The 15,918-nt window shown below is 40.4% G+C and overlaps 1 protein-coding gene across 1 annotated transcript in view; it reads left to right on the top strand.

Annotated features, from left to right (window-relative positions):
* LRFN2 (leucine rich repeat and fibronectin type III domain containing 2) overlaps nt 1–3,831 on the top strand; it is a 38,738-nt gene extending 34,907 nt beyond the window's left edge. The window contains exon 2 of the mRNA XM_009991051.2: nt 2,913–3,831. Within this exon, the coding sequence (XP_009989353.1) occupies nt 2,913–3,831 (919 nt within the window). The remainder of the gene's footprint in view (nt 1–2,912) is intronic.
* Nucleotides 3,832–15,918: the final 12,087 nt, after the last annotated feature.

Here is a 15,918-nt window from a genome sequence, read left to right as displayed (position 1 = left end):
CTTGAACTCGGTGCTTACTCTTATGCTCAGCTGTTCTCTTACAATAACATTAATTTGAATATTTTATGAGAACATTTTAAGCTTATTTACGGAAACATCCAAAATTCTTCATTTTAGATGTATATGGAGAGTTGATTGCTTTGCCATAATTGGGATTGCAACTGTGATCTTTTATAAAGCTATTATTAGTCCAGATATTATCACAGCTGTAGCTTCCAGGACTGATTGAGTTTAGAAATGACTCAGTTTCTTTTAAAGGTTAAGATGAGTTTTAATGGCGAGTTTCAATACAGTTAACCTGGCCAAGGTTTAGGACTGGTTGTGGCCTCACTGCTGTACATTTAAAAATGGGCTGACTTTACATTTCTTGCCATTATCACTAAAAGCCAGTCCTTGAAATATTCCAGGCAGTTACATTTCCTTGGAAGCTTGTGTGTAATCATATCTGAAGAAAAAGCTGTCAATGACAAAAGTTATCATTGTTTACTCTATATAAATTGACATAGTGTATTAGGCTGAAAGACTCTATTTCTATACGTGTCAGATATGTGCAAAGCTATGTACCATGTAAACCCAGTTGTTTGCTGTTTGCTTGAAGACAATATAGAGGTCTCTCTGTGTTTCATCAGTGCAAAGCAAAAGGAACCACTCTAGCACATGGTGCTATAGCTTTGCTTTTTCGAAAATTATGACCCAAGTCCAAGACCCAGTTTATAGGGCTGACTATTGTTTCTGCTAACAGTGCTACTTGTTTGTAATGAGGTTTCACAGTGAAATAATTTCTGAAGGACTTATGCATTGCAGAATTTTTTAAGCGTGTCACTGGGAGTGATGATGGAAAGCGGAATATAGCACTAGGTGATACAGAAGGAGGTAGAAGCAATTGGTGAAACTGTTCAAGAGTCTGAAGATCAATAGTATCCTGTTGTTCCATAAATCATCCTTGGTGTGTGTATACGAAATTCCTTGAACAATCCAACAGAGTGCAGGCATTGTCCCAGGTGCTATGGCCAGTGTTGTGTTGTTCTAAGAGCCATAGGGAGAGAAGAACAATTAGAAATAACTTGAGACCAACCATTTTAACTATTAAAAAACATTTTAGCTATTGTATCTGGAGTTTTCCAGGAGGGCTGCTTTATGACCTCTCGATTCATTCTGAATAGCTCATCTCTGTCTATGCAGAACATCTCCATTAGGATGATAAGTGTGCCAAGAATCTCAAATGTAACATTGAGTAAACCTACCAGGTAATGTTTATATTCCAGGTGTCTCTCACCGATATTTCTTTTCCTTATAGAATTTTTTTGTGTGTTTGTTTGCTTTTTAAAAAGGAGCCACATCCTCGCCTGTGGCCAGGCTGAAGGGTTGTGTAAGTGGCGTGAATGCATAAATGCGAAGATCATTGCAAGCTCATCTTCGCAGCCCATTGACGCTGGTGCTTCTGTGTGCAGACCTGTTCCCTCCCACTACGCAGAAGGGCCTCCGCAGAGCTGCAGTTTATGCTTGCTCTGATGACAACCTGAGGCTAAGGAAGCCTGGCACTCCCACAAGGAGTATGCCTTTTTCCTCTTCCAAGTACAGTCATACCAGCTTACTGTGTGGTGCAAGTGCCAGTAGGGCTCCCTTGTTGCTGGTGCTAAACATCTGCAGCTCTGTATTAGAACGGGCTGGTTTTAATTGCAGCTTTTTCCTCTCACTCAAGCTTGTAATGTGGAAGTAAGGAGAAACATGCATGGGATGTCTCTTTGGTTTTATTCTTGGCTGCCCACCAGGCACCAAATCTGGGATTCTCTACTGTATTCCACTAATGTGCTGCAATTTTCACCAGTTTAAAATGGAGGTAGACTGTATGCATTCTCATCTGTTAATTTTGAATGGTAGTGATGTTCTAATGTTCCAGGCTCTGAGCAGCCTGGTGTAGAGGAAAGTGTCCCTGCCCATGGCAGGGGGGTTGGAACTAGATGATCTTTAAGGTCCCTTCCAACATAAACCATTCTATGATAACACTGCATGAGTTCAAACGACTGCTAAAGTTTTGTGGCAACAAAGAATAATATCCATAAATGACCAAACTTGACTCACAGCTTGGGCCTAGCTATTTGATTTTTGAAAATGGATTTGTGTTTGAGTAGATTTTTTTTTTTTTAATGAAAATTCTTGTTTCTATCCCTGTGTCTTCCTACCTCTCCTCACACTTCCACAGCCCATAGTGCCAATGTCAGTTTTTCTTTCACTCGCACAGAGCAAAGAGATTGCAGGGAAAAATTTCTGGCAAAGAAGATGATAGCTGCATTTCTAAGAGATATTTTCCACAGTGGGGAGTAGGAGGATGGGGAAAGTAGGTGAGGGAGTGAAGAGAGAGAAGTGGCTGCATGCCTTGCATTCTCAGGAAATGAGAAAACTAAATGTAGTCCATTGTCTTCACAAGGTAAGCAACCTGCTGATGTTACACAGTAAATGTTCAGGCACCCGTGAAGCCATGTGACAACTGCCACGTTCAGACTCAGCAAGTGCAAGGGTCTTTTGCACGCTCAGAAAGAGCTGCTCTTTGTAGGCACATATTTTTATTCTGAGTTACTTGTTCACGTTTGAATACACTTAAGATTAGGACAGGCACAAATAAGATGGAAAAAAAGCCCAGACTAGTTTGGTCTGCTGAAAAGCCTTATTCTCTTTGTTGTACATTGGAGAGATGGCCCTCAAAACTTGTGCATTACTGAACGCTGGGTTGTTGGACCCACAGGAGCTGAGAAGCTTGAATGCTTGTTTAAACTTTATGGCTTTGACTCCTCTCTGCTAGTACCCAGCACAGTAAACACCACACTGTTCTTACGTCTGTTCTCCTCTCTTTTCCCTAAGTGTCAACAGTAACCAATTTTTTTTCTTTTTTTTTTTCTTTTTTTTTTTTTAAGGATGATTCCAGCTACAAACAAAGCCTTTGTTGTAAACAACCTTGTTTCTGGAACAGGCTATGACCTCTGTGTCCTGGCAATGTGGGATGACACGGCCACAACCCTTACTGCCACCAACATTGTGGGATGCGCCCAATTCTTCACCAAAGAAGACTACCCTCAGTGCCAGTCCATGCACAGCCAGTTCCTGGGTGGGACCATGATTCTGATCATTGGAGGCATCATTGTGGCAACTCTGTTGGTATTCATTGTAATACTCATGGTCCGCTATAAGGTCTGCAACAATTCCCAGGGGAAGATGTCTAACGTCAGCAATGTCTACTCACAGACAAATGGAGCACAGCCAGTTCAGAATGGAGTCTTGCCGCAAGTCAACCCCAAAGTGGTGGTAAGAAACGAACTCATGGAATTTAACTGTCAGTCTGCGCGGAGCAGCATCTCCTCTTCTTCCAGCTCTGCAAATAGTCGTGACTGTGATGACTATAGCCTCCAAAGTGAACAGGGCACATTGTCCAGTAAGTGGAGGCCTCCTTCCAGGTCAAAACACAATATTGACAGGCTAATGGGAGCTTTTGCCTCCCTGGAACTGAAATGTCAGAAAAAGGAGGAGATGACAGACTCCAGAACTTCCACGGTGGCCCGTCATTCAGACAAAGAGCCACTGCTGGGCCAGCCAGAGTCCAAATTTCGCAGCCTCCTCATGTTGCCTCTGGAGGGCAAAACTAAACGTAGCCATTCTTTTGACATGGGGGACTTCGCCACATCTCAGTGTTGCACCTACCCAAAAAAGATAACAAACATTTGGACAAAGAGGAGCCTCTCGGTGAACGGCATGCTTTTGCAGTACGATGACAATGACCTAACAGGGGCAAAAGGGACTTTCGGGAGCTCAGAATGGGTAATGGAAAGCACAGTGTAAATATCACCGTCTCCCTCCTTCCTCTTCTCCCCTCGTGTTATAAAGCGTGGTTTGCTGCAGGGCCATGATTTGGAAAGAGAGGGGAGGAAACGTTTTCAGTTGTACTGGCCAAAAAGATAGGTAAACAAAGAAGTAACAGGGATACTAAAAGAGAAAGAAGGTCATGAAATGGGAATAGGCACGTATGGCACCATTCTTGTCTGGCCCCAACTAAACCATGCGTGAATGTTTCAAGGAATTTGCTAATTGTATTTAGCATTGCTTTCCAAAAGTTGCTCAGACTCTTGGTGAACCATCACACAAGGTTAAGAAGAATGAAACGGGGTTTAACAGCGCAAATTTAATTTTACAGGCGTTTTATTTTTTACTTTTTTTTTTTTTTTAAAGAGCATCTCTTTCTTTTCTTTTAACCACGGAAATACACTTCTGTGGATGTAAGACTTGTGCTAGGATATATCTAGTTGTCATTGCAAGTGACTTTCTCAAAAGTGCAGACAGGGCATCCAGAGGGACAGAGTGGAGCAAATAGTTCAGCATAATCTCACAGTGTTAACTGTGACATCTGGGAAAACATAGCTTGTTGTTGAATGGGCTTTTGATTGGGATTTAATGACTTCTGTTCTGTTTTGCCTTGTTATTGCTTTTGAGTTGTTTTTTCTCCACAGCAGAAAGTATGTTTCCATGCATTTTTTGGTTTTGTTATCGGTCTCATCAAATCCCCCAGATGAGAAGGAGAATATGTACAAAGGTCAACTTTCTGATGTACTGTATAACCCCCCTCAAATACCACCCCTTGATGTCCTAGGAAAATTTAAATCTAGGGGCTAATAAATTTTAAAAGAATCATCCTCTTTCTTCCATCTTCTTCATAGTCTCTGCTTGTCAATGCTCTAGGAAGACTGCAGCACCTATTGATATCTGTAGGGGTGTTGCTATCAAAGACGGGAAAAATAGTAATGAAGATTTCCTACTAATAGGTAAAGAAAGGGAAAACAAAAGTCACTCCCATGAACTCTCCACATGAGGAGTACCAATGGCTTCTGGCAAAGGTCACACTGTCACTCCATCCATCTAACAAAGAAAGCACAGGCTTTCACCTTATTGTGACAAAAGTTCTTTGTGTGTACAGTCGCCATGACAGGGCTTGACTGTATCTGTAGCATCACAGGAAATGTAAGTTTTTGTGTATTTCAGGGGGCTGCTTATGTTCCCAATTAACCATGGAAACTGAGTTAAACGTGTCTCAGAGCACGAGGTCTCCCATGTGTCCCCTGCATTACAGATAGCCCTTCCCCAGTCCCCGGTGTGTTGCTGCCCTCCTGTCTCTCACCCTCACCAAGGTACTTGCTAACTAAGGACCAGAGCTCTTTAGGGATTGTAAACCGATGCTCAGATTCGTTTTTGGGAAGCATTGCTATGGTTGTGGAAATGCACATGGCCCACTCAGCTGACTTCATTGTCCTTGACAATTTTACTGTGATTTCCAGCATTTTGGTGGTAACCGCAACTGTCTTCTTATTGTTTATTTGTTTGTTGGCTCCCAATGATCAGCTGCTGGGAACTATTCTGAAATTGCACATTGTTACTATGATTTTATAAAAGACATGGAGAAAGGGTGCAAGGCACAGAGAAAATCACACGTGAAAAAACTCTATGTATATTTTTTTTAAAGGTGAAGAGATATATTGTGACATGGCTGTGTACTTGATCTTGTATTTGTCACGTTTCCTATTGGAGTTTTAGAAAATAACATCCCTGTGATCAGAATATTTTTCCCTTATTTTCTTTTTTTCTTTTTGCTACCAAATGTACAGTAAAAAACATTCTTGGGGAAAAGTACATGCTTTTCATTTATTTACTGGTCTGTGGTCTGTTTTGAAACTTAACTAAGGAGCCGTAATTATTTTTTAAATTATCTTGAAAATTTAGATGTTTGCTTTCTCTTACCCTCAAACAATCTTTGACTTCAAGATTTTAAGTACAAAGTAGACATCAAGAAATACAGGCCTTTTTGGAATGCATGAGAAAAGATCTTGTAAGAAGGTGTTCCACCTCTTTTTCAGGGGTTACTTTTATACAGATCCATACCACTAATGTATTTTAAACCCTGATCGAAAATCTACAGAAGTAAGAGGAAGCCTTTTTAGGCTTAGGACCTGACTTTGTAGATTTTTGCTCAGATTGTTGCTCACAGCCAACATTAATATATTCAAAAGAAATCTAGTCGAACTTAATTTGCAATGTCTTTCAAAGTCTCCAGTTTTCTCATGTTTTCCAAGAGGAATGACACCTCTAGTGCCAGAATCTACATTATCCAACTGTCCAGATGGCACCTTCTTATTAACCATTAATGACATTTACATTTATGTTGTACTGAAGACTCTTAAAGACGTTCATGTAGTTATTTTCCTTTTCCTGTTACACTGTGCTGTGGCTGGACTTTTTTATTCTGTTGCTGCTTCACTTCGAACATGGTATCTGGGTTGTTTTTAGTTTAGCCGTTGAGTTCATCGTCAATATTAGTAGCATATGCAGCTGTGAATTTTCAAAAGCAATATCCTATACTATTTTCTTTATTAAAAAGAAAAACATTTCTCTCACTTTTTCATACAAAATTAGAGGAAGTAAGCCGACAGACACTGTTTTAACATAATGGATAGTTGCCAAAGAACCCAGGTAATAATGTCCACAATCTAACGTCTGAATTTATTACTGTTAATCATGATTTTAATTCAATTAGCTTTAATGAATGAGGCTCAATCAACATCAGCATATTTGTAAATACTGAGCAAAATTAAATGAGCGCCCAACAATCACCATTGGTGCTCACACCATTTGGGAGGAAGAGGACTCAGGGACTGATAGGTGAGGCAGACAGCCCCACGGTGAGTGCCAGTGCCTGGGCACCTGCTGGGTTGGGGGCATCCTTCAGGTGCCACCAGCCACTGCCCTGCTTACACAGTCAGCCAAGCAGATCTCTGAAATTATCCTGTGGCTTCCCCTTTACCACTTTGAGACCTACTGAAGACAACTCTTGTCTTTTGGGTTACATCCTGAACCCATGGCCTAATTGCTAATGTACAAGTGTGACCTCAGAGTCCTCCACACACAGTCTGACCAATCTCTACCTTGCTTTTGTTTTACCTCCCTTTTCAGTTGTGTACCTCACTCAGCATCTCTGGATTTGATTATTTCCCTGTAGTGTTGCTGTGTGGTAGGGATTCTTCCTTGCCCCACTTCTGAGAGCAATTGCACGTCAGTGGCTGGTGAAATGATATATAGATATCCACATAGCTGGGTGTAATAAATATTTTCACACATCATTGAGGAGCTGAGCTTGCTTCAATGGCTTAGTCCCCTGGTCTCACAACCCTACACTGAGAAATTTATACAGGTCTCAAGTAACAGTGTCATCTCACAAATTAGTGTGTGGTAGCATGACGTGCAGCTGCACCAACTGTGCTTTAGATGAACGTGCCAGGTACAGCAAATAGTAAGGAGGACAACAGAGATCAACAAGAGCCCTCTGAAAGAAAAGCCCAGGACATTTAAAGTGCTACAGAATTTAAAGTGAAGCCTGTGGGAATAATTAAAGGCAACTGCATATGAGTGTGTAATCCCTGTAAGTTAATTTTTTGACATGTTTTATAATAGTGGAATAAGGTTTTTTTTCTAAAAATATTTGCCATTTATTTGAAAGAACAGGATATGATTCCACTGTGAAATTTTGCACATAGTTAGTCCTGCTAAAAAAAACAACTCAAATCCCCAAAACAGCATCCTGGAGACTATTAAACAAGATGACGAAATGGAAATTTCTAAAATTAGTGAATTTGTGGATTTCATTTGATGTCTGCTGGGAACCAAATGGTTGTATGAAATGAAAATAAAAGCGTGCGTGCATGTGTATTTCTGTGAATGTACATATGCAAAGCAAGGCAGATCGTACTATTTGCTTAGAATTTATATCTTCCTTACAGATTTCATGAATTGGAATCTATTTCTAGCTTCAAATGTCTTTTCTGGGTTTGCCAGCTCTAGATAACAGCAACCGATTTACTTTCCCCTTGTCCTTAGAGGAAGATAACTTTTTATATGTCTCCAAACTACATCCAGCACTTGGTTACAATTTGGATTAATTCACTCATAAAGAAATGCATAACAACAAAGCAATGAAAAGTACCTCTGCCCTGCATGATGCAAGACTGAAAATATGGTAGCTTTTCCTCTGCTAAACCTGTTTATATCCCACACCATGGGATTGATCCACTCTGGAAACAGAATAATTTTCCAAAAGACTCTACTTGTTTCATTCTCACTCTTTACCCAGCAAAAGGTAGCAAAGACAGATCACAGTATCATAGAATGGCATAGGCTGGAAGGTACCTTAGAGATCATCTAATCCAACCTCCCTGTCATGGGCAGGGACACCTCTCAACTAGATCAGGCTACTCAAGGCTCTGTCCAGCTTGGCCTTGAACACCTCCAGGGAGGGGGCATCCACAACTTCTCTGGGCAGATGACCACAAAGAACCCTTGGAGGTCTCTGAAGGAGTGCAATAAATGCAGCAATGATTTAAGCACTTTCTAACCTGGAGGCCAATGAATAATTCCATCTGATAACCAAGAAAACATTTTAGTCTTTGGATAGCTTGAATGTCATATCTGTTTGCAATGCTTTGTACCCATTAACCTGTGGGTAACCCACAGCACACCATACCTCTTGCAGCTTGTTTCTCTGGAACCTTTTCTCAGTGACCCTCTCCCCTCTGTGTTGAGTGTTCGTAATTCAATACTTGGGCAATTCTGGATGTGTAATAATATTCTAGATGTGGAATTAACAAGTGACATTATTGACATCTTAACATGTTTCACCTTTAAATTCCCCTAAACATGACGAGGGGATCCCTCTCAAAACACGAAATTAGGTTTGGTTTTAGGCTGTGGGCCAGATGAAAACTAAATCCAAGAGAACCTTGAAACTCTTGCTTTCAACATAGGAATTTAATGTTCTGCAGTATGTTTTCCTTGTCCTAATTAATTACTCCTTAATCCCCAAAGGTGCAACATTCCCTAGCATCAGCTGTCAAAAGGCCTTACTATATGAAACAGTGCCAGATGCTCATTCCCGGTATTACACTCCCAACAGATGGCAAACGCCAAAGATATAAATATATATACAGATACAGATATATCAGTACATGTGTGCATTTGTATTCATGCATACATGTTCATGTGAACACATGCACACATGTACATGCTGTGCTCTTTAAGTCTATGGCTTGTGATGTACAGATTTCATAGTTTGGTAATAAAAGACCATTTACATTTTTTATGAAATACTAACTGAAGAAAGAAAGAGAGAACAGAAACCTCCTCTTTCAAGGAAGCAGATTAGTTGATAATTTGCATCTCAACCCAACTGGGAGAGTTCAGTGCTTCAAATGAATTTAACTGGAGGTGAAAGGATTCATTTGTTTCATATGACCACAGAAAATGCTCAACTCCTACATTAGGGCATTTATTCACCTGATTCTCCCATCACATGTTGCAGATAATTCTCCTGCCAGTGAGGAGGCAAGCAGCTGTAGGGAGCTACTGTTCTGCATTCACTACCCCTGTTTGTTCTGTTAAATGTGCTGACAATGTTGTGCTTTAGTTTGTTAGTTGGTTTATTTGGAGAGGGTGGCATCACATGTTACACTCAGTCATATGAGAAGCCTGGACACAAGGCTAGAGAAACTGTTGGGAAACAGAAACATTGAAAATCAGTAGCCTGTGCTAGGAGAAAGCAAATCCTGACTTTAAAATCTATAAATCTTAGTTTGGAAATAGGAGAGGAGAATGCTCCATTAAGTTACCTGTATAGTTACAGAGATGGGCATCAACTTAGAGTTAAAGGTCCTCATCCATGTTCGTCTATAATACATTTTCATGTAAATAGAAATTGCATGGATGTCTTTTGTGACACTTTTCAAGTTCCTTCTGTGGAACTAGTTCATTTTAAATTCCTTAACACTCCTATCCTCTTCCTTGCAATGAACAATGCAGGAATATTTTAATACTGAGCAGTTAATTACCACCTGTACCATTTATGAATCAAATCACAAGACGGGTGTCTGCACAGGAAAAAAAGAGACTCTGTTGTTTCAGTGAAGTTGGTCCTCTTTGCCAATGTTATTGGTACACCGGTATGAAATTTAAGTTCAGAGAAGGCATAGTCAGGGCTACATGCGGTGAAATGTCTCTTTTTTACCCTGTGGTAATGAGGCTTAAACAGAAATCCAAAGAGAGAATGTGTGTTCCTTCCTTTGAACATGACTCAGAGATGTGAAACTTCGAATAATTAGGGTTAGAAATCTGACGTACCGTACTCAGAAAAATGGTACTCGTTGGACCGATGTGATCCAAGTCGTGTTGCAACAGAGAGTTGCGCACTGGTCACTGGCAGAACTGGTGTCACGCACAAAGGCTGGGCCTGGTGAAGCGGGATGCCCAGGAGGGGATTGATGCAAAAGTCACAGCACGGACAGGAGGCATGGTGATGTGGGAATGTGTTAGACCTGGCTAGTCCAATAAATTGTTCTTATCCTAGTATCCTGTGATCATGTTCAACACTAGTTACTTCAAAGAAGGTACCTTCAAGAAAACTTCAGAGAGCTCTGTCACAAAGCCTGGTGAGCTGGGAGTCCTTATCCTATTTTCCATAAGGAAGCAAAGAATTTCTTCCAAAATTCACACCCTGACAATTAAAGAACAACTTAGAACTAAAACTGGGACAAGAATGAGCTCTGAGTGACTTCTCCTCACTGTTTTGGAGTTTTGGAGTTTCTGCCTCTGAGCCTGTCAAGCACAACTTAAAATAAAAGACGGTCCTTGTCACACGAGACTGGATTGCCCAAGGAGTTTGGAAACGGGCAGGTGAGTATTTACAGAGATCATGAGAGCATTCTTCATTTGCAAGAAGGCTGGAGTGCATCTCCTGTATGTTTCACTGTCACTATGCATCTCCTGTATGTCTCACTGTCACTAAACACAGACCAATGTTTGCAGCAACAACACTAAAACCAGTAGCAACTTTATCAAATGTGAAACTCTGTGTCATAATGCAAAAAAAACCTCCCCCTATCACCTCAAAAAGAGCCTTTCTCACACAGTTTTGAGAAACAAAAGACCAGATGGTTTCTCTTCCATTCAAATGTCCTTCTGGATAGGCATATAATGCAAAGTTTGTATAGAAAAAAAGATCCCATCCTCCAAGAGATCGTTGCACAGTAGCAGGTTGTGTAGTAATGTTTGGAGATGAGACAGGAAACACTCAGTACAGAACCAATTTGATTCTAAGAAAATGATGTCTAGATTTAAGGTCAGTAGAAGATGTTATCTTATCTGTCTTCCTCTTTAATATAAGCCATGAGATGATGGCTTTCTATGAAGAAACCTGAGTGGGATTCTGGACCTTTAAAGTCAGGTTGTGAGGCCAGTGTGAAGCTCAGTAGGTGCATGAAAATGCAAACAGTCCTGAGGCCATTAGTACAAATGCTTTTAACAGCTGCCAGAGAGCCTCAGCTTACTGTACGGTTGGGCTGCTACACAAACACATCCAAAATGATTACACAGACTCAAATGATTGAAATGCAACTGCCCATAATACTCTGAGTGTTGGCTAATGGTTGACATCAGTTAGAAGTCATGAATACAGATGAGAGCAATACAGTTTTGGCTGCAACTTCTGGGCTACAGTTATTTGCATGCTGCTGGGTGCCCAAATCACTGTGCTGCTGCCGACCTTGGCCATCCAGAGTCTGAGGGTCAGAGCCAGCTGGGTTGAACTTCTTCCACTGAGATCACCAAACATGATCTTGAATGAGGTTGAGGAACTTGTTCCTCCTTGGGGAGCGTAGGTTACAGATCCCTTCAGAACCTCAGTGCAGAAGGAAGCCCCCTGCTTCTGCCATCTAGATCAGCCTGTGACAGCTTGAGTTTATCTGAGAGGGAAAGACTGCACATCTCTAGCCTGGCTTTCCCATCACCTTCCCCCCCCGCCTCAAGTTTCACACCTCTTCATTTCCTTTCTTCACTGATTTAGCATTTTATTTCCGGCAAAAAGCTTTTTTTTCTTGTTTACCATACATCTCAGCACAGCTGGTGCTATGAAATAACTGCACACCACAGGAGAACGGGCAGACTGAATATGGCTGATGGGCTTTCTGGCCATGCACCTTTCTCAGTTACTCTGCTGCAACTTTGCTGTTTACTACAGTGACTGACGATTACAACTACAGTTGTTTGAATTATTCAGCAAAACAAGACAATCAGATGAACTGAGCTCCTTCATCACTCACAAACTGAGGACCCGAATTTCCCAAGAGGTGTATCTGTCATCCTTCAGTATTCTCCCAGTAGGTGGCATGAACACAGTTCAATATTGGGGACCTTGCTACCTTTTCACTCCTGATTAGTAGTTTGGAGATGGCCGTTTCAGCATGATTTCTTCAGAACAACAACAAGACAAACAAATTGACCATAAATACATTCACTAAACAGACCTATTGGTTTGTCATTTTGCCAGCAGAACACCAAGTATAGACTTTAGGAATATCAAACCGTTGACCCAGTTTTCAAACAGCTAAAAGGTATTACTATGTCAGGTATTTTAGATTTACTGTTAATGCCACTATGTTTAAATTGTATCTGGCATTAATATGGATTACACCTGTTGAAGAGCTTCAGAATTAATCTCCAGGACAGGTGGCCTGGATCTCATTTTAGTGAGAGGATTTCATACCCTTCTGGGACCTCATCCTCTGTTGGATATTTTTGAGAATCTACTCTATCTGTTTAATGAGTTAATTACTGTATATATTTATTTTATATATCTGTTTAACTTCATCCTATAAATATAAAGAGTGCAGTGTAGTGTGTTCCCAATACCCGTGCTACTTGTGGTGGGTATAGATGGACCATACTGCTGTTCAGAATGAAATCCTGTACATTAGACCAGATATTCTGCAAAATCCACCAGGGTAAATATCCAGTCTTTCAAGAATGGATTTATTTTAGATTTATACCTCAAGAACAAACTGGAGTGGTACAATTAGAATTAAATATGAAATAACTTCTGACAGAAATATTCACATATACTTTCTGCACAAAACTTCAACCCCAAATGTGCTGAACATAGGTGGATCTGTATTCTTCTGGTCTTAACCTGCCTCATAACCCCCAGTATAACCTAGCCAGTGCTAGACACCTTTATAAATTATAGCAGTTCTACAGGTCTAAATTTTTGTCTCCTTTTCTGTCATCGTCAGACCACGCAGCTGGATTTGTTCTTCCCAAAAGAAACTGGGGGATAGTCTTTTCCTGCAATGTTAAGAGTCTCCCTTGGCTATTTTATTCCCTGTTATTTTTTACCTGGTACAAAGCAGCTGATGAGGGAATTAGACTCTTTATCACCTCTGTTGGTGAAAACCCAGACTGACTCTACATGTGTTAGGTTCCATTGTGGCTTTTCTATCCCATGTTATTTTCAACTCATAAATATTTATGTCAGCTATTTTTCATTCATATGATTGCATGGGGAATGGTCCTTCTACCACTCCACATATTAGAATACAGTACTCCCGCATGAGTACAAGTATTCTCCATTCACTATTTGCTGTTCATCATGTCTTCTTCATTACTTGACCACAGAAAAAGTTATTCTAGTCCAGCAAGGGACTAGACATAATTACATTTGATCTACCACAAATAGCTAGATAGGGAATGTAACAGCTAAAATTAGCAACATAATCACAAATCCGAGAATAAAATGTCTTTTTCCAAAATTATGTGCAAATGAGACTAAGATTTGCTAACATTAGGGTAGGTCAGAACCAATTCATGAATGAAAACACAACAAGAATAAAACAAATCAAATTCATTAGATGATTTATTTGGAAAACGTAAATCTAAGAGCTTTAATGGAGAGTTAAAATGGAAATGATGATGTTTCCTGAACTGCACAGCATCTGCTCCATATGCAGTCAGAGCAAGAAAATCAGCTGTCAGGCTACCATGGAGTTATAGCATGCAGTTTGCAACCCAACACTGTATAATTTCTAAAACAGATATGAAATTCTTGAAGCAGGAATGCAATTATCGAAAATGGGATTACTTAATAATAATTAATCAAATCTGAATCTTATCTGGAAAGTTATTTCTCTAGTGTCCCTTATGAAAGTGAAAAGGAAGGTACTGTATTTAAATGAGTTTTGAAATAAATAAATTAAAAAAAAAAAAAAAAGAAGAAAAGGCTGACAGTGGATTTGCAATCCAGGTCTAATGCTCAGTTTGCTCCTAGTCTCCAGATTATAGGAGATTATCACAGATCAAACCCCTTTAACAGAAAAGAACCTTTTAAATCCACCTCAGCATTGCCCTTATTAGAAACGAAGGAGAGAGGCTCCTTCCACAGGGAGGAAAGAAGCCCTTAATTCATGGCTTGTCAGAAGAAAGGCGCTTGCTTCAGCACCGAACCAGGTTAGTTATGGCCCTAATTTACACAGCAGCATGTCGTCCTGGTGGAAGGGACGACACCTTTAAGTAATAATGAACAAGTGTGCGTTGACGGAATAATAATCACGGATTGAAAAGGTTACAGCAGAAAAGGTGGTAAAACTAAGTGCCTGCTTTAATCCCGCTGGGTGCCATAATATCAGGAGTCGGGAGCCTCACTTACAGTGTAAAATAACATTAGTGTGACAATTAGGACTTAATGGTTTGTGGAGAGAAGTCTGCGAGACTTTATAAAAACAGCCAAATTAGTCTGTATTCAAGTTTTACTTCACTCTCACTTTTTTTTTCTGGCTGTATTGTCACCTTCCTCAAAGGCAGAGTTCTGTTAAAACATAGTGAAGAAATGCTAGCAGCATTAGGGTCACTTCTTAGTTTGTATATACGGGTATAATCTCAAGGACATTTCTATCAATTTACCCCAACTGAAGAATCTGGCCTAGGGTGCCTGTGAATAAAATTGCTGACCTACAAAAACTCATTTGCTCCAGTGAGCAGACAAAACCGAATCACTATATGTAGACTTGCTCTCCTTTTCACAAGATTTTGAGCTCTCTTAAGCTGCATCAGACGTCTAGCGATAGTGTTTAAAAGTCACTACAGACAGCCTACAACACTTAAGAAAATATGACTCAAATGGGAGTCTTTTCAGTGAATTCCAGCCCCACAAATTTTGTTAGGACCTTCTCCCATTCTCAGAAGGAGTAGATCACCCAGGTTTCTGGGAGATAATTTTCATTTTTTACAATTCTCCTGGATTCTTGGAGGTCCCTGCCAACACGATAGCAGGGTCCCAACACCTGGCAGCACAGCACTTGGCAGAAAACCCTGGAGGGAGGGCACATGAAAAGTTCTCCATGTCTGGGGGATAAGAGGCAGGCAAAAAGGTGGCTTGGCTTTTTACAGTCCACTGCATGGCACGAGATTTTTAACCTCCATGAAAGTATGTTTCTTCAATAGTCTTCATATACAATACATGTCCAGCACATCAAACAAACAGTGGCCTACAGAGTGTACAAATCTCAGGCACCAAAGCGAAAGTAAAACGGTACTGTCTCCATTCCTGTCCGACCATTGCATAGTTCTGATGTTGTCTGAAGACTGGATTTACACATAGTCCTCACATCACTCGTAGCAACAGAAAGACTCCAGACAATTTGCTTGGGCATTTCCTTAAACTTACAGTAAGAATCGACAAACATGAAGCATGGCACCGCCTCTTCATTGATGTCTTTTCCTTTTTCTTTCACACACATGCATACTTTCTGTTTCAATTTATTATGCTTCTTGCCTCTAGTAGATGTATTTATAAGACTTTATAGTCTCTATCTGAGACGGAAAGCTCAGAGATCAGACAGGTCTGTATTGATCCACGTACTGACAGTGCAACTGTACTATTATTTCCAAGGGAGATTTCAAACCACTCCTTTCCTTTAAGGAAACCCTTTACATGAGTTTGGTGCAAAACAAAAAATGATGCACACATGCAGGTTTTTGTTTGCTTTCTTTCACTATGCCTATGAAAATATA

Source organism: Tauraco erythrolophus, chromosome 2 (genome assembly GCF_009769465.1).
Source record: "Tauraco erythrolophus isolate bTauEry1 chromosome 2, bTauEry1.pri, whole genome shotgun sequence".
NCBI classification, from domain to species: domain Eukaryota; kingdom Metazoa; phylum Chordata; class Aves; order Musophagiformes; family Musophagidae; genus Tauraco; species Tauraco erythrolophus.
Note: the sequence above shows the minus strand (reverse complement) of the source record. Positions and strands in the feature narration are given on the sequence as shown.